The sequence below is a fragment of the Phocoena phocoena genome, chromosome 15 (assembly GCF_963924675.1).
Source record: "Phocoena phocoena chromosome 15, mPhoPho1.1, whole genome shotgun sequence".
NCBI classification, from domain to species: domain Eukaryota; kingdom Metazoa; phylum Chordata; class Mammalia; order Artiodactyla; family Phocoenidae; genus Phocoena; species Phocoena phocoena.
The window spans coordinates 73,590,304-73,610,856 of NC_089233.1; the positions used below are offsets into that span (position 1 = coordinate 73,590,304).

General features: G+C 50.2%; 2 protein-coding genes across 4 annotated transcripts in view; both read right to left on the bottom strand.

Annotated features, from left to right (window-relative positions):
* Positions 1–4,430: 4,430 nt before the first annotated feature.
* On the bottom strand, positions 4,431–9,936 carry OCSTAMP (osteoclast stimulatory transmembrane protein). Its single transcript, XM_065893307.1, is given in 5 exon segments — positions 4,431–4,583; positions 4,586–4,663; positions 4,665–5,087; positions 6,187–7,189; positions 9,893–9,936. Coding segments are annotated over 5 exon segments (1,701 nt in total).
* Positions 9,937–15,606: 5,670 nt separating this feature from the next.
* The window catches only part of SLC13A3 (solute carrier family 13 member 3), a 75,383-nt gene continuing 70,436 nt past the window's right edge, over positions 15,607–20,553 (bottom strand). For 2 of the 3 annotated variants that reach the window (XM_065891799.1, XM_065891798.1), the window contains exons 10-11: positions 18,552–18,689; positions 17,101–17,277 (exon numbers count right to left, since the gene is read on the bottom strand). In XM_065891799.1, coding sequence (XP_065747871.1) covers positions 17,101–17,277; positions 18,552–18,689 — 315 coding nt within the window. Of the gene's footprint in view, positions 17,278–18,551; positions 18,690–20,553 lie in introns of all 3 variants that reach the window. The other variant, XM_065891797.1, reaches the window with a different exon arrangement.

The following is a 20,553-nucleotide window of genomic DNA, read 5'->3' on the forward strand; positions in this document are numbered from 1 at the left end:
AAATCCAATGGATGATATTTTTATAAGAAAAAAGGAGAGGGAGATTCAGACACGGAGACACAGAGGAGATATTCACAGGGAAGAAGGGCATTAAAAGACAGAGACAGAGATTGAAGTGATGCAACTACAAGCCAAGGAAGAAGCTAAGAAGAGGCAAGGAAAGATTCTTCCCATGAGCCTTCAGAGGGAGTGGGCTCTGCTGACACCTTGATTTCAGACGTATAGCCTCCCAAAATGAAGACAATAAACTTTTGTTTTAGGCCACTCAGTGTGTGGGAATTTGTTACAGCAGTCCTGGAAAGCTAATAGATGTGGCAACCTCCTTCCTGCCTTGGAACCTTTGTACCTGCTGTTCCCTTGACGTGGAAACCTCTTCTACTGGGTCATCACATGGCTGGTTTCATATCACCCTTTCTAGTCTCCACTGGGATCTGTCTCCTCAGAGATGCCTTCCTCAACCAGCCTAAAGTCACTTCCCTTGAATTACTGTGAACCACAACTCCTTTACTTTTCTTCATAGCACTTACCACTCTGAAATTATTTTATAGATTTCTTTGAATATTTCTTTGTTATCTTTCTTATCCCAACAGAAGCAGGCTACATAAGAATCACAGCTACATACCCAATACCCAGACAAGTACCTTGTATATGAGAGGAACTCAATAAATATTTGTTAAATGAACTTATTAAATAAAGGCTCAGAACAGTCAAAGAAGAAACATTTCCCAGTGTCACACCACCAGGAAGTGGCAAAGCTGTGATTTAAACACAGGTGCTCTGATGCTAGAGCCCAAGCTTATAACCATTATGCAATAACGTAGTTAACTTTGATGCAGAGGAGGAATAAATAAAATTTGGGATGGGGTCCAATAAGAAAATAAGACACAAAAGAGATTAATTTTACTCTAGTTATTGGGGTTAGAGTATGGCAGCATTAGCTGGAAAAATAAGACTGGGTTTGCAGTGCAAGTCTGACCTAGAAGGTTAATTTAAGGCCAGGAAGAAACCTTCTCTTAACATAAGGTTGGGGAGCTGTCCAAGGCCCCTGGTGCTGAATTCCAGGTTTGAGTTGGATGGTGTCATAGAGGCATCTTTCTCATCCATGGACACAGCTAAGACAGTGCATCCTGAGAGCCAGCTATCTGAATGGTGCTTCCGGTTTCTCACCTTCCTGATTATCCCAGAGCTGAGCTCCCCGGTTAAGGCAGTTCTGGGCTCTCATTCCTGGAGGTCCCCTCCTCCAGCCCTTCCAACCGTTTGTAGGGACTCATTCCCTGTATTAAATATCTCCTGGCTTAAAATATCTAAAGAAATTTCTTTTATCTGTAATGAAACCCTGACTGATAGGATACCCAATTCAGCCCACATTAGTTCTTTCTAAATTACACCAACTTAGAGTTTCATATTTCTTTTTGCTTCCTTATCTACCCCTTACTCAGATTGCACACGAAGAAAGCCCTAGAAGCTGACCCAGTGAGCTAGAAAGCTTACTTTTTGAGAAGTATAGTGGCGATGATGAAAAGATTGTAAACTCCTATTTTGTTTTTTAAATCCCTATTGTTAAAAGCAACAACAAAAAAACCAACTCAGGGTTTTACAATAATTAATCAGGATTCATGGTCCCCCAGATCCACTCTAGCCAGAATTTGGAGGGGAGCAGAGGAGGGAGGCGAGTTTGGCCCCGGGGAATCCACAGACCCTCTTTCTGCTACATTGCCAGCTCAGGACAGGCTGCCCACATTCCTTGGTTCAGGGCCCCTTCCTCACAATGACGTCACTCCAACCTCTGTTCTGGTCATCACATTCCCTCCTTTTGACTCTGACCTTCCTTCCTCCCTCTTATAAAGACCACTGTGATTATATTGCCTCCCCACATGCCCCAGAAAATCCAGGATAATCTCCCCATCTCAAGACCCTTGACTTAATCACATCCACAAAACCCCTTTGGTCATGTCAGGTGGCATATTCACAGGTTCTGGGGATCAGGGTATGGACAGCTTTGGGGGGCATTATTCTGTCTACCACATGCGTGGTACAAGGGAGCTGGCCTTAGGAGGCAAAGCTGATGCACTTCCTGGGGCCTGATGTGGTTCTCTCAAACGTACTGGCTGTTTAAGTTGAAAGTCTTGTCTGGGGATGTATTTCTTTTCTTTCCTTTTTTTTTCAACATCTTTACTGGGTATGATTGCTCTACAATGGTGCGTTAGCTTCTGCTGTATAACAAAGTGAATCAGCCATACATATACATATATCTCCATATCCCCTCCCTCTTGCATCTCCCTCCCACCCTCCCTAGGGGATGTATTTCTTTTTTTTTTTTTTATTTTTTTTTTTTATTTTGCGGTACGTGGGCCTCTCACTGCCGTGGCCCCTCCCGTTGCGGAGCACAGGCTCCAGACGCGCAGGCTCAGCGGCCATGGCTCCCGGGCCCAGCCGCTCCGCGACACGTGGGATCCCCCCGGACCGGGGCACGAACCCGCGTCCCCCGCATCGGCAGGCGGACTCCCAACCACTGCGCCACCAGGGAAGCCCGGGGATGTATTTCTTAGTGCTTTGTATCTTTCCCTTTGGCCACAAACTTGGCCTGATGCAGGCTGCTTCCAGTGCCTGACTATTCCCTTCTGCAAGCCCAGAATCTTCAGGAAGGAGCCGAGACCAGAGAGAGCGCAATTCTACCTCCAGATATCTGGCCATTCAACTAATTGTTCCTGAGCCCTTGCTCAGGTTCTGCTTTAGATGCTAGGAAAACTGTGGAGGACCAGACAGATAGCATGGGATTTACATGTTTGTGGGGATGACATGAAACACACCAGCAAGTAAACAACAAAAAAAGAGGCAGCTAAACATACAAATGCATAGGGAATGAAGGATATTGATAAGGGTACGTATAAAGATGGTAAAACAACTTAATATGATAGATCAGCGGTCAGCAAACATTTTATTTAAAGAGCCAGATAGTAAATATTTCAGATTTTCTAGGCCACGTCTCAACTACTCAAATTTCCCATCAGAGCAAAAGAAGTCAGAGACAATACTTAAACTAATGGGTGTGGCAATGGTCCAATAAAACTCTATTCATGGAAACAGGCCCGATTTGGCCCACAGATTGGAGTTTGCTGACTCCTGTGATAGAGTAGAACTAGGTGGGATGGGACAGTTTTAGGTAGAATAGTCAGGGAAGGCTTCTCTGAGGAGGTGACATTTGAGCTAATACCCAAATGATGCAAAGAAGCCGGCCATGCCGTGACTTGAAGGAAGAGTATTCCAGGATATGGGAATAGCAAGGGCATTGCCCCGAGGTGCAAACCAGCCTCTGAGGAGCTTAAGTCCATGCGGCCAGGGCATAGGGAGGGAGGAAGAGGCTGGCTCAGTCAAGGTTTTGTGACCCAGGAAAGAGCTCTCAAAGGGATAACTACAGAGAGGTTTTTTTCTTTTTCTTTTGGCCTCACAGCATGCAGGATCTTAGTTCCCTGACCAGGGATTGCACCTGTGACCCCTGCAGTGGAAGCACGGAGTCTTAAGCACTGGACCGCCAGGGAATTCCCTAAAGAGAATTTAATGAAGGCATAGAGGTGGGGACTTGGTTAAGGGAATGATAGCGACACCCCCAGAGACCTGTACCTGGTAGATGGAAGCTGTGCCTCTCTGGAACGCAGGGGGTACCGTAGCAGTGGGAGCGAGGTCACCCAGAGCGTGGAACGTGGCGTTTGCCAAAAAAAAATGCCCAGAAGGCCGCAGGGATCAACAGCCTGACCTCGTTCTCTCTTCCCACTTTAAATCACCTGCCGGTGCCTCCCATTGGCTGAGCCCAACCAGGGATCAGAGGTCAAGGGAACCAGAGTGATAGAACCACAAATGTCAGACTCCTGGGAAAGAGAGCAGGTGAGAGAAAGGCAGAGAACGACCTGGAGGGAAAAACAGGGAATACGAAGCCCACAGGGTATGGAGTTGCGATTTTATTGTAACTTCGATAGGGATGGAGTTGCCGTAAAATACGGATTACCCATCAATTTGAATTTCAGATGAACAACAAATGCGGGTTTCGTATAAGTAGCCTCGGGACATACTTATACCAAACCCGTATTCATTGTTTATCCGAAATTCAAGTTGAACCAGGTGTCCTGTATTTTTATTTGCTAAACCTGGCAACCCTAGATGGGAAAACCCTGAAGGAATTTGAAGCAAAGGAATAACAATCTAATTTAGAATTTAATAAATACATTTATTTATAAAATCAAGAAAATTTTAATGACTATAAATAAGTTCAGAAGATTCAGAGACATATAAATAAGTTCCAGGGGCGTTTAGACACCGTCAGGGTGCAAACTCTCCATCTACCAGGTACAGCAGCCTATGCAGATGGAAGCCTGGACAGACACCTGGCACTGGCTGGAGGAACCCTGTCTTCACTTTGCATCATCCTTTTCTGTTTATCCAGGCCTTTCCTGCCCAGTATCTCATTGCGCCCGTAACACATTCCCATGTGCAAAGTAGGTCACACTGATTGTTGCTACGCAGTCCTTATGCAGATATAGAAACCAAGGCTCAGAGAGGTGAAGCGACCTACCCAAGGTCACACAGGGGAGGCAGCAGAAGGGCCAAGGTTACCACTCAGGTCTGGGCAACTCCAGAGTGCTTTCCTCTCGGCGCCATTGCTCTCTGTACTTCCAGGTATCCAGCAGGTCTGTCTAGCCGTTCTAGGTGCTTGCTGCCCGGCCCGGGTTTCAGGAGCAGTATGGAGTGCCCGGGGCCAGCTGCTGGCCTCGGTGCCTGTCATATCTTCGCTGGAGCCGGGCATGAAGGTGGCGGACCCTCCTTGCCTCCTGGGTCTTGAAGAAGGAGGCAGCGATGCTGTGCCTCAGGCGACGGGCGTAGGTCTCCAGGAGGACCGTGGAGCAAGCGACGAGCTGCAGGGCGCCTGCAGCCAGGTGGGCGGCTGTGTGCGGGTGCCGGGGGGGCAGCAGCGGGCAGCCAGGGGCGATGAAGCGCAGCTCCCACTGGAAGGAGTTGTGTGCAGAGAGGAAGGGGCTCTCCAGAGGCGGCTGGTTGAAGAGGAAAGGGATGAAGCCCAGGATGGTGTATGCAGCCTTCAAAAAGGAGAAAAAGGCCAAGTCAGCAGACAGACACCCCAGCCGTTCCCTGCCCTCCACCACATCTGGATGCTTGTGGGTCTGGACGGGTCCAGCTGTCCCTGTCCTCATCTGCAAAATGGGCGCAAAATCTGCCCGTTTTGACGAGGGTCAACTGAGATCAGGAACCTGAAACAGGCTTTTTGCGGAATAAAAAGCACCATACAAATGCTATTTATATTGTTATTACTCTTTGCAGGGAACACTTTAGAGAAAACCAATTCATGCTTAAGGGCATTTACTCTTTTCTGAGCCCTTAGTGAAACTTCAGATGTTCTAGTCCATCAAGTAAGCACAATTTTATGAGGATGAGTCCGTGAGGAGCTTCAATTAAAAGACGGGAACCTGGGCTTCCCTGATGGCGCAGCGGTTGAGAGTCCGCCTGCCGACGCAGGGGATGCGGGTTCGTGCCCAGGTCCGGGAAGATCCCACATGCCGCGGAGCGGCTGGGCCCGTGAGCCATGGCCGCTGAGCCTGCGCGTCCGGAGCCTGTGCTCCGCAGCGGGAGAGGCCACAGCAGTGAGAGGCCTGCATACTGCAAAAAGAAAAAACAGGAAGCTGGCAGGATTGGCCCGTGGGCTGTTCCTAAGGCTTCCTCCAGTCTGTTATCTACAGATGTGAGCTATTAATAATAGTCACTATTTATTAAACATCTCCCATGTGGTATGGAGCCGCCCGGGTACTTCTCGAGACTACCACATGTTAAGACTCACAGTAACCTTGTAGGGTGAGGAGGATTGATCCAGTTTGTACAAGAGAGAAAAATGAGGCTGGGATATGCTGCGACGTGTGAAGAGTGGCCTTGGGGGGCAAATTATTTTAATATATCTGGGTATCAGTATCCTCACCTGCGATAAGGGGTGAAAACAGAACCCACTGCCTCAGGCTGTCGTGAGAATTACATGGTTCGTCTGCCCAAGCCCCTGGATCCCACAGCGTATCCAAGCACCACGACTCGAAGGCCAGTAAAATTCAATTTTGAGTCAAGGGTTTAACAAACCCTAACCTCTCCCTCAAGGAAATGACTCTATGCCCACCTTCCTGTCACGGCACTTACATCATATTTGATGGTGAGCGTGACGGGCACAGCGGGAAGCTGCCGAGCCCAGCCCACGGCTGCCTGCGCCAGGAGAAAGGCCACGTGGTCCATGGCCACTGTCACAGCCGTGGCCATCAGGAGCAGGGTAAGCAGCCCCAGCCTTAGGAGACAACTCAGCAGCTCCCCCTGGGACAGCCTTGGCCGGGCCGCCCACAGCAGCCAGGCTGGCGGGGAGGCCACCAGGTGCGTGGCCCCGACCTCTGCCAGCTGCTGAGCCAGCTGCCAGGTAGCATAGATGTTATCAAACTGCAGGTCAGTCAGGTATCGATGGAGGTACCAGGCTGAATCCACCAGGAGGCCCAGCATAAAGAGCCCTGTGACTGCCCGCTGGGTCCCCAGTGCCACCACCTGGGCCCAGGACTCCAGGCCGGAGAAGTCCTCCAGGACCTGCTGAGTGACCCTGAACACGTGGAGCCGGAAGGCGGAGCCATCGCCCTGGGCCTGGAGCGTCAGGCCCTGGCTGCCTGCTTGGCCGTCAGGACCCAGAGCCTGGGAGGCTCTGTGCAGCTGGTGACTGGTATTAAGCAGGCCCTCCAGGGAGCCCTCCGTGACGCACCTCAGCACCTGCCCAGCTGCGTGCATGTTGGCCAAGATGTTGGGCACCACGACGATGGCCAGGGTGGCGGTACTCCAGGATAGGAGCAGACGGCGGCCCTGCTCCGTGCCCAGGGTGGGCACGCTGAGTGCAAACAGACAGCGGGCGGGGGGCACCAGTCCCAGGCCCAGGAAGGCCAGGAGGCCACAGACAGTGGCCGCCATGGCCGAGGGCCCTAGAGGATAAAGCAGCAGGGACACCAGCCCATAGTAGGTCAGACCCGCGGCAGCAATGGTCAGGGAACCGCACAGGAGGAGCTGGGTCAGCAGCTGGCCACAGCTGGCTGGGACAGGCTGGGAGAAGGCAACCCAGGCAGCCTGCAGCAGGGCGAGGGCCTTGTGGAGCCCCAGGTACCAGAATCTCCACCTGCACACAAGGAGATAGGGGGAGCCTCTATCAGGAGGGTTGGGGCATCGTGTGTCTGCCCAATGCCCCTGCCTTACAAACTCGTCAACTGCCAACAGGCTCCACCCCTTTAGCCACAGTGGTGGGCACTCCTCCCAGGTGGGCCAATCAGAGTAACCCACCCCAAACCCACATGACCTAAGCTGAGCCAATCAGAGCCTTCCCCAGGATTATTCTCACTGAGCTGTCAGGGAAGAACTAGTTTGCACGCAGTTCCTGAGGATGAGAGGAAGAATACCTGGGCTTCTTGTGTCTTGTGAGGACAACTGGTGCAAGGGAATGAAAGAGTCATGGAGAGAGAAGCACAAATGAAAGAGAGAGGATGAGAGAGAGAGAAATGGGGAGAGATGCTGTTTCACTTGAATTCATAGTCTTGGTCAGCTCAGTGTGACCCTGGACACTCCTTCTTTATGGATCTCAGTATCTCCTCTATAATTTAGAGGATGGGAAGAGTGGACCAGTTGCTCTCTGAGGAACTTTTCTCCTTTATTGTACTCTTATTTATTCATTCAACAAATAGTTATTAAGCTACTACTCTGTGCTAGCCATTGGAGAAACAGGAATGGATAAAACAGAGGAGAATTCCTGGCCTCATAGAGCTTCCGTGGAAGAGTGATAGCAGAGGAATAGTAAGAAGAGGTTGGGCTCTGGATACATTTTGCTGGAAGAGCCAACACGATTGGCGGACCGATTGGTTGTGAGTGTGAGAGAAAGAGGGGGGTTCAGGATGACAATGGGGTTTTGTGTCTGAGCAGCTGAAAGCACTGAGGTGCTGTTTCCTGAGATGGGAGATCTGTGGTTGAAACAGGTTTGGGTGGAGGGGGGAGGGGAAGAATTCAGTCAGAAAGTTGAGCTGCGAGCTGCCGAACGTGTGACTGGAAACAATCTGGAACTCAGAGGAGAGAGCAGGCTGGAGATATAAAGCTGGGAGTTGTGGATTGATAGACGGTATTTGATTGATAGACGGTATTTAAAGTCATGGAGTAGATGGGATTCCTTAAGACAGTGTGCTGACGGGAAGGAGAGAGCTCCGAGGACAGAGCTTAGTGACACTCCAGGGTTCATGGGTTGGGAGATGAGGAGGAACCAGCCCAGGAGACCAAGAAGCCAGGCACTGTGGAGCTTGGGAAGCCAAGTCAATGAAATGTTTCAAGAAGGGAGTGAGCAAACGTGTCAAGTGCTGCTAATGGGTCAAGAAAGATGAGAGCTGAGCAATGACCATTGGATTTAGCCACGTGGAAGTCACTGGTGACCTGGACCAGGGCAGCTGGGTGGCTTGTTCACTAGAGTGGACCCAAGGGAGGATGGATGGAGAAGAAATTGAGGCACGAGTGCAGACAACGGTTTCAGGTCATTTTTGCAGTAAAGGTGCAGAGAGATGGTGTAGTAGTTGACATGGGAAATGGAACCAAGTTCCTTTAGGATGGAGGAACTTGAGCATGTTTGCAGATGGGGGATCCAATCAAGAGGGGAGACATTGATGAAGGGGAGGCTTGCTGGTGTGACATTCTTCAGCGAGTGGCATGGGTGAGATTGAGAGCATGGAAGCTGGGGCTGGTCTTAGAAAGGAGCAGGGGCTGTTCATCCTTAGTAGCAGGTGGGAAGGCACAGGAAATGGTTACAGGTGATGATGAATGGACAGGTAAGGTGTGCATACTAATGTATCGGTATCAACCAGTATACACAGAAAGAGCAATAGTTAAGGGCGTGACCTCCAGACTGCTTGGGTTCAAATCCCTGCTTCATCACTCACCATCTGCGTGACCTCGGTCAATTTCTTAACCTCTTCGTGCCTCAATTTTCTCATCTGTAAAATGGTGCATAAAAGTAATACCTCATAGGGTCATGGCACATAGGAAGTACCATGTCAGCTATTACCTGTCACTAGAGCCTCAATTCCACCAGGGCAGGGACTCGGTCTCTTTTGATCACTGATAAATACCGAGGACCTAGAATAGTGTCTGATGTACAGTGGGTGCTCCATAAATATTTGTGGACTATAGCACGTTTGCTTCTGTTTGTTCAGGGTAGCAGGAAGGCAGATCAGCACCGATGGTGAGGATGCTAGAGGAGATGATAGAAATTTGAAGGCGAAGAAGAAGGTATAACATAGGTGGCCAGGAAAGTGGGAGAGTAAATGAACTCGGGAAGTTATATACATGCTGGGCGGCATTGAGGACCCACTTCAGGTTAGAGGTGATGAATTATGGTCTTCCCAGTCCCACTGACATTTTAATTTGGGACTAAACTCCCTTCTACTGTATAATTCACATTTGAAACATGGTAGCTGTTAAAATGATAGCTAATAATTTGAATGATATTGGAATGGAAAACCAATTCTAAGTCATATTGGGTGCCCAGGTCTGTGCTGAATGTTGTAAATGCTAAGGAAGCTGCTGCCACTCGTTGGGTGCTTACTCTGAGCCGAGCACGATGGCAAGCCCTAAACATGCGTTTTCTCATTCGATTCTCACAACAGTCTCATAGACATTATTATTACTCCCGTTTCACAGATAGGGAAACTGAGGTTCAAGGAGGTGAGGATTTACCCAAGATCACACAGCCAGGGAATGGCAGAGACTGAGACCTAGCTCATACCCATCAGGCCTGACCACTGACTGTTTTCTTGCCTGCGGCCCCCAGTATCCAAGTCCCCAGACCTACCCGGTCCTGACGAGATGCTCAGCTATCTCCCGGGGGGCCCTCATGCTCCCTGAACAGCAGTGGATCTGGGCAGGCGGGCTCAGGCAGTGAAGGTAAGTGGAGAGGAAGTGGGGGGAATTCCGTCCTCCAGAAGTGACCAGAACTGTCACTTCTGCTTTTCTGCCCTGATTTAAGTGCCTCTGGTGGCCTTGTCCCGCCCTGCCTGGGCCCACCTCCCAGGGGGGTAGGCAAGCTGACTCATCCTCTTCCTGCAGGCAGGAGCCAGTGGAAGGTGTGGGAGGAGAGAAAAGGCCTTTTCCAAGCAAAGTCTCTAATCCTGATAGCAGGAAGGTAGAATTAGTCCCATTTTACAGAGGAGGAAACTGAGGCTCAGAGAAGCCATACAGCTCATTAGCGGTAGTGCTGGGGCTAGAACTCAGCTCGGCTTCACGTTCCTTCCCCCTGCATAGTTATGTGCCCCCAGAAGAGCCTGATCTCTAACTCTTAGGGGGTGGAAACCCACAGGAGACAATTGGACCTCTGCTATGACTCTTTCCAATCGTCAGGGACTCTGGTCTCCCTCTCAGCTCCCTTCCTGCCTTTATCCCGACATGGACCTGGCTTCCAATCACAGTTCCGTCCCTCCCTAGCTGTGTGACCTTGGGCAGGTGATCTTGCCTCTCTGTCTCAGTTTTCTCCTCTTAAAAGAGCGTAAGGATAAGAACAGTTAACATTTATCGAGCACTTGTTAAGTATCAGGCACGCTGCTACATAGCTTCTCTTGGCGTTCACTGAATCTTTTTTTCCCAACAACCCTTTGTGGCAGGGACTGGTATTTCCATTCTTTAGTTCAGAAAACTGAGATCCAGAGACTTAAGTCCCTTAACCCAGCCGCTCAGTTAGTAACAGGTAGAGCCACGATTTATCGTCAGCATCCTTGCTCCAGAGTTTACTGGTCAGCCACTGGGCCCTACTGGTGGGGAGGGAAGAATTCACAAGATTCATGTTGACCTTGGGATGCATCTGGCACTGCCAAGAGCAGGCACTCAGTGAATGTGAATTCTCTGTTTGTGGGCTCTGCCGCAGTCACTGCCCTGCAGGTACACTTCTGGGCTGTTCTGAAAGCCAATCCCTTCCTGGAAGGCAGGCCCTGCTCCCCGCTACACTCCAGTGTCTTTGTGCCCCATCACTGCCAGCAGGACCACCTCCGCCAGGAGGCCTCTCCTGAGCCCCCCAGTCCCCCATCCTACAGGATGGACTGGGGCGGGGGGCACAGTTAGGCAGTATCCCAGACTCCCTGTCATTTCCTTTCTAAGGACATTGCCTGGGTCACTTGCTCAGGCCTGAAGGAGTGTGTTCCATGGCCCAGATAAGGGAAGTGGCATTCTCATAGTCACACAATTGGATGAGACACCTGTAGTCCTCAGAGGGCTTAACACCCTTCCTGGATCACAAGCCCCTCTAGGAAGCCAGCCCACTGTCAAGTCTGCAAAGAACTGGGCACGCAGAGTAGACCAAGGGCAGGAAATGCAGGCCCCTGCAGGGGCCACCTAAGGTAAGGAGCAGAGGGCCAGGTGGAAACAGCAGTGAACTGCCATGTGGAGGCCCTTCGAAAAGGGTAGCTTCTACTCCGCTCCAGCCAAGGGTTGAAGCCCCTCAAAAATGAGGCCCAACATTACCAGGGTGGCCAGTTTTTCCAAAGATGCCAGTCATTCCCAATTTTATGTAGAAGCCTCCAAGTTTCAAAAGCCAGTATTTTTAAAAAGTGAAAGACCCTTGTGCAGGCCAATCTTGGTAGGACTGTGGGCCAGAGCCAGCATGAAGGCCACCAGTGTACAAGTTCTGACAGAGGCCTCAGTAGGACTGATGCAGGGAGCAGTCTAGCTGTTCCTCTGATCTGCAGGGTCCCTGGGGTGGAGGTGGCAGACTTCACTCAAAGGCCAGCTATGCCACTTACTGTGCTGTGTGACCTTGGGAAAGACACTGTCCCTCTCTGAACTTGGATGTACTCTGCTATAATGAGGAGAATACTAGTACGTGCTTCTTAGGGTTGAGAATTCAACGTGATAATGTATGTTCAGTGCCCAGTAAACAATATATAAATGCTCCAGGCCAGCTCTTTCCAACCTGGACTGATAGTTTGGCCTGAGTGAGCCCCAGGCTTCTCAGACCAGATCGTACAGGCCTCTATGATGCCCACTGGACCAGATCCCATGGCCTGGGTCCCATCAAACAGGAAACTTCAGGGCATTGTGCTGGTCGGAGGGAAAAGTCCTGGAAAACACCGGCATTTGCTTAGTTACTGCACTGGCACGAGGGAGCTGATTGGTCAAGGAACATGTTGGTCATTTCCCCAGGGCCTCTAGTGGATGCATAAGATCTGGGAGGATGTGAGCATAGGGAGGGAAAGGGCAGAAGATATTTTTGGCTTTTCTCAGCACATACAGGCAGTCACTTCTGCCTATATAAGGCTGGCCTGAGCCTAAGCCCACAACATCCGGAAGGAGTGTCTGAATCGTCAAAAATAGAATGAGCTTTGCTGAGGGGAATTCTGGGTGGAGGATTCAGAGCCATAAGACAGAACATGAAGAGGAAGTGGTAAGTCTTCACTTCTAGAATCACAATCAGAGGTCCATAGAATATTAGAGTCATTGAAGTTTACAGCTTGTGGGGGTAGAATGTTGCCACCGTCCAGTTGGCTTCAGAATGTGGAGAGGTGGCTAGAGTCTTATTGGATAGGTAGTGCTCTCTTAGAGAAATGATGTGAGTCACATAGAAAATTTTTAAATTTCTAGTGGTCACATTAAAAAAGTGAAAATAATTTTAATAAAATATTTTATTCAACCTAGTGCATCCAAAATATTATCCTTTTAACATGTAATTAATACAAAAAAATTATAAAGGAGGACCTGGATTGGCTGCATCAAAGGACTCCCTTACATTCTGGCTTCTGTTGGTATGACGGTTAATTTTATGTGTCAACTTGGTTGGGCCACGGTATCTAGATATTTGATCAAACATTATTCTGGATCTTTCTGTGAGGGTGTTTCCACATGAGATTTACATTTAAATCAATGGAGTTTTAATAAGGCAGATTGCTCTCCATAACATGGTGGGCCTCGTTTAATCAGTTGAAGGCCTGAAAAGAACAAAAGGCCAACTTCGCCTGAGCAAGAGGGAATTCTGCTAGCAGGCTGCCTTTGGGCTCGAACTGCAACTCTTTCCATACGTACACATCTTGTTGGTTCTGTTTCTCTGGAGAACCCTCATCAATACAGCTGTGTTTGCCCATTGGGGAGCCCCAGCAGGAGAGCTGAGAGAGAGAGAGGGGAGGAAGACCCAGGGCAGCTACTTCCCTGTGAAGTCATCAAGGGCTGGATGTGTCCCTGGACTAAAGTTGCCAGCTCCAGGTCAGCAGCTGTCCCGCAGACCCCGGGCTGAGAGGTGCTTCTCCATGACTAGCCCTTCCTCTCACCACCAGGGTCTATGCTTTCTCTGGTGGTTTCCATAAGTGACCACCTGCCCACACCTTGTAACTAGACCCTCATCTCTCAGATGGGGAAACCAAAGTCCAAACAGTAAAGGGCCTGCTTAAGGTCATACAGATGTTATGGGTGGAGCCAGCTGTCCAATGCGGCTTACTGAACTCCTCGCTCAACGAGTTTTACTCACCTTTTTCCCCCATTTACCCTCACAGCTTCCATTCCTCTGCCCACATGATCCTGCACTTCTCTTTGACGTTTGTGCTGGAGTCTGTCCGTGTCCATGCTATCACTCCACATTTCATCGCGTCTGCTTGTGGCCATGTTTCCACGGTGTGCTTCCTCCATGTTTTATTTAAATGTCCCTCTTCCCCAGTGATGGTCACCTTGGTGGCCTCCAGCTCCTTGGTACCTCAGACAACTGTGGCGTGAATATCCTCCTACATTGTCTCCTTAGGGACCCATGGGATAATTTTGCTGGGATATAAGCCCAAGAACAGGATGGGCCATAGGGAATGCAGACAATGAATCCCCGATTACTACCAAGTTGCTTGCCAGGCTGACGGTAATAGTTGTCTCGCCAACAGAAAACAAGGGTTTCTGTGTCCTCGCACTTCACCATCACTCACTGTCCACTTTTCTAGTTTTTGTCAGTCTGATTGGCATTTTGTTGAACCTTGGTTTAACTTGCCCCTACCTGATTACAAGTGGTCTGAGCATTTCTTTATAAACCTGCTGGCCACTCACATATCCTTTTTCAGAACGGCATATTCGTAACTTTCACCCAATTTTCTCTTGGGTGTTATGGTGGAAGGCTTCCAAAGTTGGTGGCTAGCCATCTTCTGCCCTGATGTGGATGGCACTCCACCCATTAAGGAGCGGAGTTATTTCCCTCCCCTTGACCCAGGCTAACCCTGTGACCTGATGTGACCAATACAATGTGGCAGAATTGACGTTCGTTCTTGGACTCCCAAGCCCACGCCTTAAGGGGACTTGTAGCTTCTGCTTTTGTCTTCTGAGAAGCCCACTGCCATGTACAGAGGTCCAGGCTGGACTCCTGGAGAAGCCACGTGACCCTGGAGGGTCCACAGCCATCATGGACTTCCCAGCGCCAGCTAAACCCCCAGCTGAGTGGCCCCAGCCACACCATGTACAGCAGAGACAAAACCAGGCCTGCAGAACTCTGACCAAGTGCAGAAATGTGTTGTGTTTTAAGGCCCTGAACTTTGGGGTGATTTGTTATGCAGCCTCAGGTAAGTGTTTTGTTTTTGTCTCTTCTGGCTTCTGGGTATTCCTTGTGTATTCCAGATGAGTCCTTGATAAATTTCTAATGACCCTGTACCACCCCTGCCATCTCCTTTCCTCCCACACCACCTTGAGCACATGGCTGACTCCTACTGGTCTCAGCCCAGGGCCGCCTCCTCAGAGAAGTCCTCCCTGACCACCCTGGCTAACATAGCCTTTATAGCTAACATAGCCATAGGTTTCTCACATTGGCCAGTTTCATTTTCTTCTTAGCCCACATTATGACCCAGAGTCACTTTACCTATTTGTTTACCTGCCTACTGCCTGTCTCCAGGGCTAATCTCCATGTGGCTGGGGACAGTGGACTAGCACGTAACAGATTCTAAATAAATACTGTTGAATGAATAAATGGAAGATGAGTGAATAAAGAAATGAGCCAAACAGACCCCAGATTGAAGAGTGAGTGTTTGCTTTCTCATAAATTCTGGTATAGATTTACTTATCAAATGTTTACTAAGCATCTACTATGTGCCTGAAACTGTTCTGGGAACTGGAGTTACAACACTGAACAAAATAAAGTTTGTATTCTCATAGGTTTATTTTCTAGAGGGAGAGAAAGTTAATAAACAGGAAAGTAAATAATACAGTGTCCTGACTAAATATTAAGGAGAAAAATAAAGCAGGATAAGGGGATAAAAAGTAATGAGGGTGATATTTTAGACCTGATGGTCAGGGAAGCTTCTCTGGGGAGGTGACATTTGAGCAGAGACCTGAATAAAGTGAGAAACAAGCATATATTTGGGAGCAAAGTGTTCTAGGTAACGGAAACAGCATGTGCAAAGGCCCAGAGGCAGGAGAGTTTGAGTATGTGGCTGGAGTAGAGTGGAGAGGGGAGAGCAGTCAGGAAGTGAGGTCAGGGAGGTCAATTCTGTGAAATCCCCAGTTCCAGAACTTAGGGCTTTGAAGCTGTTTTATGCCCACAAAGGCAAATAATCTCCAGGCCCAGGGTTGATTAACATTCTTTATTTTATAGAATTTTCAATCAGAAGTATTTGAAATCACGATTCATCCGGTTATAAGCCCCTTGGGTTTCTCTGTGAATGAATTTCTCCACTGCCCCATCCAATAGAAGTGCACGCCCCACCCCAAAGGGCTGTAATTGTGACTAAATGTTGAAGTAACCCCACGGGAAGGACAGGGAGCCCATTCTCCCTCCTCCCCACTGCTCCCAGGGGAACATCCATGACTCACTTGTGCTGTTTCAAGAACAAGTTCAGTCCCTGGGTGCTGCTTCCCAGCCCGAGCTGCTTGGGGAACCTCATCCCTCAGAGGCGTAGGAAGTCGGGGATGTGAGCTTTCTGGGCCCCTCAGCCGGTGCCTTTTCGAGATGTTCCTACTTGAAGCAAGGAGGGATCAGATCCTCTAGGACAGGCCCCACCAGCCACTGGCTCAGGGGAAGTCTTAAGTTGTCCTCGTCTGTAGAAGAGGATTATGGTGTTTCCCTGCCTGAGACATCTGACCTCTTACAAGGCCCCAATTTATCTTTTGACTTTTCTCTCACCCCTGAAAAATGTGGCCTTTGCTAATCAAACATGCTTACCGCTTTGGGTCGGGGCAGGGAGGTAAAGACCAGCTCCTGGAAGAAGAAGAAGGCTGCAGCCGTGAAGGCCCCTGTGGGCCACGTGCGGAAGGGGCCTGGCTGGAGGGGCCACGGATCACCTGTGAGAGAGCATGGCCCAGACTTGGCCTGACCCTGGAACTGTGGCCACACTGAATCAGACCGAACAGGAAAATCCTAATAAGCTTGGGTGGAAAGGTCTAGAACTCCTCTTGTGCGCTCGGGAGCCCGGAGAGCCCGGGAGCAACAAGGAGGCTTTGCACGATCTCCATGTCCTCAGGATGTCATCTGTCCCCCCCCCCCCCCCCCGCCGTCTCCAGGGATTGAAAATACCCCTGGCTGCTGGGTATCAGCAGGGGTGATATGTGAATAACTGGTGGAGAACTGGGCCCCACCAAGCAGAGCGCACACCAGCTGTGAACAGCTGGAACAGCTGGACTGGGACACAGCAGCCCCAGAGTCTCTTGAAGGAAGGTGATCTCTAAAGGCAAGATGGTCTCTCCAGATGGTAACTCGTGTAGTCAGTGAGGGATGCTAGCTGTGCTTCCCACGCTACCTATTCGGGACAAACGCCATTCCAGATGTGCTTATTGTTGCTGAAGTTGGGCTTCCTTGCGTCCCAACCACAGAACAGCTCAGAGATAAAGGAGCTCGTTGCTCAGCCAGCAGATCTGCGAGGCAGCTGCACCCTGAACCGCATGACAGAGGAGAAGGTATCCTAGAAAACGAGCCTGTGGACCCAAGTGGACCACTGGAAGTCACCCTTGCTTGCTGCGCACCGGATCACAGAGAAGAACTGCTTGATCGTCCTGTAGGGTCCTGACAGCAGATGATGGCGAGACCTTCTGGGAGGGCCCAGCCCGAAGAGAGTACCTGAGGGGGACTCAGAGGGTCTGAAATGTGTCATTGGCCAAGGTGGCTGGCAGTGCTGTGACATTGGTTAGGTGGATGTTGGCCCAGTCCGGGAAGGTGCCCAGCTGGAAGATGGTCTGTGCCCAAGTATTCATGGCCAGGCTGAGCAGTAGGACGCCCATCACGTTCATCAGGAGTCCCGTCCGCGCCTGCAACGGAGCCCAGAGTGAGGGGGGATCTGCTCGAGGCCCATTATACAGATGGAAAAGCCCAGGCTCAGAGTCAGAAAGCCCTTCGCCCAGGACTGCACAGCTGGGAAGTGATGGGGCCAGACACAAACCCAGGTTGGTCGATACCCAAGACCCTTCCGTCTTTACATGCCTTAGGCTGACCCTCAAGGAGCTGAAAATGTCCCCACTCACTGAGTGGTTTCTAGGTGCCAGGCACTGTGCCATGCAGTTGTCACAGAGCTATGTAATTTACCCTGAAAGCAACCCTGTGAGGGCTGTTATCATCATCATCATTATTCCCATTTTACAGAAGAGGAGAATGAGGCTCAGAGAATTGGGCTCACCCAGGATCACACAACCTAAAAATAATCTGCTTTGATCAGTAAACATACCCTCTGCCTTTCATTTGCTGTCTCCCTCATAGAAGGCAACCTCCTTAGAGGCAGGCCTGTGTCTCCCCCACACTGCTCAACCCCCTGCCCAGAGCATGGAATGTGCTCAGCGAATATCTGTGCAGTGAATGAACCCACAGTGGATGAACGTCTGTCTGCCCGGGTCCCTGCAGTCTCTTTGCTCTGTGATCTCTTTCTGCCTCTCACTGTCTCCATCTGTCCTGGGGGAACTCTGTGCCTGCAGAGCCTGCGTGGGTTGAGGACTGGATAAGCAGATTCCCCCATCTCAGTTGCACCAGCTTAGGACCCCGAAGCTTAGGTCCCTGAGCACCCACGGTGCAGACGCCCGAGGCAGCCAGTGGAGGGGGAAGGGCAGCAGGAAGCAGGCAGAGGAGGGGCCAGGAGCCGGTTCAGCAGTGGAGCCTGAGGGGGGCTCTGCCGAAAGCTGGAGGTCCCCCACCACTGCCACGACCCTCGGCCTCTGTTTCCTCTCCAGCAGGCTGGGCACCGAGGCCCGGCCCTAAGTCCCAGGTGTGGTCCGCTGCTCCTCTCCTAGAGACGCCGCCACCGGGCACAGAGCGCTTGGCCAAACAAGTCAGAAGACAGGGCGGTGCCCAGAGAGAGGGGAAGCCCCTCGTCTCTGAAGCAAACTTTGGAAAGTAGTCGCCGAGGCAGCGCTTCCTGAAGTTGCCTAAGCATGAGAATCGTCTCAGAGTGTTTGCTAAAAGGTGTATTTCTGGTCCCACTCGGAAGGACCTATTCAGAAATTGCGGGATGCTGGGGGAAGCACAAGTCCTGCCTTGCCCACCCCTGGCGTCCACCCACCTCCCCGGACCTCTGCTAGAAAGTGCCCAGACTCACCATGTCTTTGACCAGCAAGTGTCCAGAGGCGAAGGCGATTGAGTTGGGGGGTGTCGAGACCGGAAGCATGAAGGCATAGGAGCAGCCGACTGTGCCGGGGATCATCAGGTACAGGGGGTGCACCCTCAGACGGATGGCCTGGGCCAGCAGGGGCGGGACAGACCGAGACCGAGAAACACAGAGAAACCACACGGGAGATGGAGACAGGTGGAGAGACAGAGATGCATGGAGAGAGATTGGCGAGTGAGAGAGGACGAGAGAAACAAACGGGAAGATGGATTTAAAGACACACAGAGGGAAATGCGGCCAGAACGAACACACAGGCAGAAAGAGAGACAGACAGACAAGAAGAGAACCAGACCGAGGGAGATATGGAGAGAACATTCCTAGGTTAGCGGCATTCCAAGCACATGCAGGTTCATCAGGGAGGATGGGCTGGGGAGATTATTCTAGAACACTCCCTCTTCCAACTTGAGTGCGTATCAGAATCACCTGGAGGGCTTGTTAAACCCCAGAGCGCTCACGCCACCTCTTGCAGAGTTGCTGAGTCAGCAGGTCTAGGGCGGGGGGTGGGGGGCCCAGGAATTTGCATTTCTAACAAGCCCCCAGGTGATGCTGATGCTTCTGGTCCAGAGACCACATCTTGAGAATCACGGCTCCAAAAAGCCTCAAGTCCCCTGCCTGGTCCTTCTCTCAGCCTAACGATCCAAACAGCTGGCCTCTGGGTACCTTTTGTTGGGGCCTCACTGGATTTCAGAGATAAAGAGAGCTCAAGGTAGCACCCGTCGGCACTCATTTCCAAATTTCTAAGACCGTGTGGATCAAAGGTGTCTGTGGGTTGGCCTCAGTTAGCAGACCACCGGTTCATCACCTCCCCCGAATGACATGTCCACCTGTAACTCATGTTGATCACTTCGCCAGCATTTTATTTTAAGGTAAGGATTTTTGGCCCCTCTAGGGAATTTTTGTAAACCAAAGCATATACATTCTCTCAAAAAGCACTAAGATCACCCCCTTGCATGTAAAATGTTTTGATTTTGATGATAAGCAACGTCTAGAAGAATAAATCATTTGCTAGTATCTTCTTCAGCGAAAGCTGCCCCTGCAGACCTGACTGGGTCTGCTCTCCCTCCTCTCCCCCAGAGCACCCCCATCTCTCTCAACTTCCCGATCCATCAGATCCTGGGGAAGGGTGTGATTAAATCCAATCACACTTAGCAGGGCTACGGGGACCCCTACCCCACACTGCTGGTGGGAGTGGAAATGGCACGCCCACGCTTGGGAGGGCAATCTGCCCATCTCTTACCAAATTGTAACTGCACGTGCTCTCTCACCCAGGGATCTCAGTTCTGGAGATCTAGGTGTATCTACATATAAAAAGGTGCTCAGACAAGGAGAGGCCAAGGCAGCATTGCTGGGAAATAGCAGAGGCTGGAAACAACCTCTGTGTTCATCAGTAGAAAATTGCTTAAATAAAATCAGCAACTATGGATTCATAATGGAATATTGTCTAGTCATTGAGGAAGAATAAAGTGTGTCTGTGTGTGCTAATACAGTGTGATATCCATTATAAATTGATGCATAAATAAACAAAGAGAAAGCAATCCAGATAGTGTGCCTGGCATATCACCGTTTGCATACAAAGCATATACTTGCAACATTGATTTAATCTGATCACTTTGGTCTGTGTTGAGATAATCATAATGGTTTGGTCTTCTTTAGTCTATTTAAATATAAAACTATACTGATAGTGTCTATTAATCAGTTTTGAAATTTCTAGTAGGATCCACATGACCTTGGATCCATTTTGTTATTCGCATCCTTGTTTACATGCGACGTTGAGTTATAACTTTCTTTTCCTTTGCTCTCCTTCTGTTTTTGGCGTCAGGGTTTTGCTAACCTTGTACATTGATTGCACAGCTTTCTCGATCTTTCTGTGCTGGGGAACACGTGGGGTAAGTGGGGACTGTCTGTTCCTTGAAGGTTTGCTAGCTCTCACCTC